The sequence below is a fragment of the Micropterus dolomieu genome, linkage group LG12 (assembly GCF_021292245.1).
Source record: "Micropterus dolomieu isolate WLL.071019.BEF.003 ecotype Adirondacks linkage group LG12, ASM2129224v1, whole genome shotgun sequence".
Classification (NCBI taxonomy): domain Eukaryota; kingdom Metazoa; phylum Chordata; class Actinopteri; order Centrarchiformes; family Centrarchidae; genus Micropterus; species Micropterus dolomieu.
In genome coordinates this window covers 33149039-33151569 of record NC_060161.1, presented here as the reverse complement: position 1 = coordinate 33151569, position 2531 = coordinate 33149039, and the positions used below count along the sequence as shown (strand labels likewise).

Genomic DNA, 2531 nt, shown 5'->3' with positions numbered 1-2531 from the left:
GCGGCGGCGGCGGCGGCGGGGCTGAGCAGCACCGCGGACGCGATCCTCAACATGATTACAGAGATCGTTGGGATCTGCACCGAGATGGAACAGCAGGGCGACACCGGCTCTCTCCGCGAGTCCAGCCCCTCCTCTGCGGCGCCCTCCCCGGCCACAGCCTCCCTCTCGCCCCCGCTCTTCGCTCCTTCTCCCTGCTTGGCTCCCAGCTCTGACTTGAACATCCCTCCCCCGGAGGCAGCCCAGCAGCTGCCCGCCGCCTCGGTTTCACACCCAGTGGTGGTTAAGAGCGAGTTTGCGACCTCCAGCTGCGGCAGCGGGTGTGGACATTCTTCAATGACCGGGAATGATGCTTTATACCCGGCCAGCGCAGACTCTCTCCTCCCGCTGTCGGCTCTGGAGCAACAGGTGGATGTGGCTGAGTTCATCGACTCTCTGCTGAGCTGCGAGCCCGGGCAGGGCGAGCTGAAGCCCGGCTGTGAGGTGAAGCAGGAGCCGCTTGGGCTGGAGGACTGGCTAAAGAGCTTAGTTGCTGCACCGGTTACCGGGGGAGACTCCGGCAGCTACGTCATCAGCAGACCGGTCAAGACGGAGCTCGTGCAAAGCGGGAGCAACCTGCACTTCTCCCCCACCCCCCTCCCCTCCACCCTGGACGCTCATCTCCTCTCCTCCCTACTGCAGGGCGCGTTCCCGATAGTCAACATCAGCAGTGGGCACGCGACAGGAACCCCCAAACTGTCACGCGGGGGCAGAAGAGCTCCCGCCAAGAACGGCCTTAAAGCGAAACCCTTCCCGTGCTCCGTGCAGGGGTGCGAGCGCCGCTTCTCGCGCTCGGACGAGCTGAACAGGCACGTGCGCATCCACACAGGACAGAAACCCTTCCAGTGCACCATTTGCGCGCGCAGCTTCAGTCGCAGCGACCACCTGACCACGCACACGCGCACACACACCGGGGAAAAGCCCTTCTCATGCGACGTGTGCGGCAAGCGCTTTGCGCGCAGCGACGAGAGGAAGAGGCACGGGCGCGTGCACGTCAAGCAGCAACTGCGCGCGCAGATGATGGCCGCCTACTCCCTGGCTCTGAACGCGCCTGGCGTCTAAACAGCAGCGATTAGTGGGCCGCTGGGGCTGCTGTGGAGAGAAGTTATAAAACCATCAACCGGAAAGCGTCAGAGAGACGTTTCCATATGACGTCACACTTAAGGCGATTTTACCTGAGGCCACGAGGCCGGGAAAAAAAGGTGTTCAGAGGACTTTAAAGTCCGGACCCCGGCTCCTCTCATATCGCATGTGTGAGACTACGGTGCATTGGATTGTGGGAGCTGATGGAGGGGGACTCGGAGCATGGAGTTAAAGACTTTGGCTTCCTGACGGTGTTCAGGTGTGACCCCGGACCCGCGGGTGCACCTGACCATCGGTGCTTGTTGCTTGTGACTCTGAACGTGTCTGATGACAGTCTGTGGACGGAGCGGAGGAGAGTGTTGCTTGTAAAATATTGATTTCAGACTTTTTATCTGCATGAGGACGCAAACAGTGAGCAAACTGTGAATGTTGACGTCAGAATGTCGTGATTCTGTTTTGACTCAAATATTTTTATGTCAACCCGCTTTATATTTGACATCACCGAGTTATATGTTTGTACTATATCTCTATTTTTCTAGTGTTTGTCTACCTGCATATTTGAAGACGCCAGATTTCTATGGCGGATAAATGTGTGATGATGTCACTTTTCTATGAAACGATTGTAAACGGTCCACGAGGACACCGAATGAACTTTATTATATAATCTTCATTCTGACATTTCAATGCAGGTCTCACTGCACTGATGCATTGTGGGATACGTGTCCTGGTGTCTGTACTGTAAAACACTCAGTGTGAGCTGAGCTCGGAGTAGCACACATGGCTGTGCAGGTTAATGTGCCCTCGTTCTGCATGGAGGCTGCTGTCAGTAAACAAATAAACAAACAAACAAACAGCAACAAGGAGTCCAGTCTGTTTCCTCAGCTTCATCTTCATCATCATCATCACTATAATCTTCCTCAGCATCTTCACCACTATAATCTTACTGAACATCTTCATCATCACTATAAACAGCATCATCATCATCATTATAATCTTCCTCAGCATCTTCATCATCACTATAATCTTCCTCAGCATCTTCATCATCACTATAATCTTACTGAACATCTTCATCATCACTATAAACAGCATCATCATCATCATTATAATCTTCCTCAGCATCTTCATCATCACTATAATCTTCCTCAGCATCTTCATCATCACTATAATCTTACTGAACATCTTCATCATCACTATAATCTTATTGAACATCATCATCATCATCGTCATCGTCATCATCACTATAATCTTACTGAACATCTTCATCATCATTATAATCTTCCTCAGCATCTTCATCATCACTATAATCTTCCTCAGCATCTTCATCATCACTATAATCTTACTGAACATCTTCATCATCACTATAAACAGCATCATCATCATCATTATAATCTTACTGAACATCTTCATCATCA

The 2531-nt window shown here is 51.5% G+C and overlaps 1 protein-coding gene across 1 annotated transcript in view; it reads left to right on the top strand.

Moving 5' to 3' along the window:
- Nucleotides 1-1952, top strand: part of LOC123980942 (early growth response protein 1-like) — a 4029-nt gene extending 2077 nt beyond the window's left edge. Inside the window, exon 3 of the mRNA XM_046065568.1 lies at nt 207-1952. Within this exon, the coding sequence (XP_045921524.1) occupies nt 207-1098 (892 nt within the window). The 3' untranslated portion in view covers nt 1099-1952. The remainder of the gene's footprint in view (nt 1-206) is intronic.
- The last annotated feature ends 579 nt before the right edge of the window (nt 1953-2531 follow it).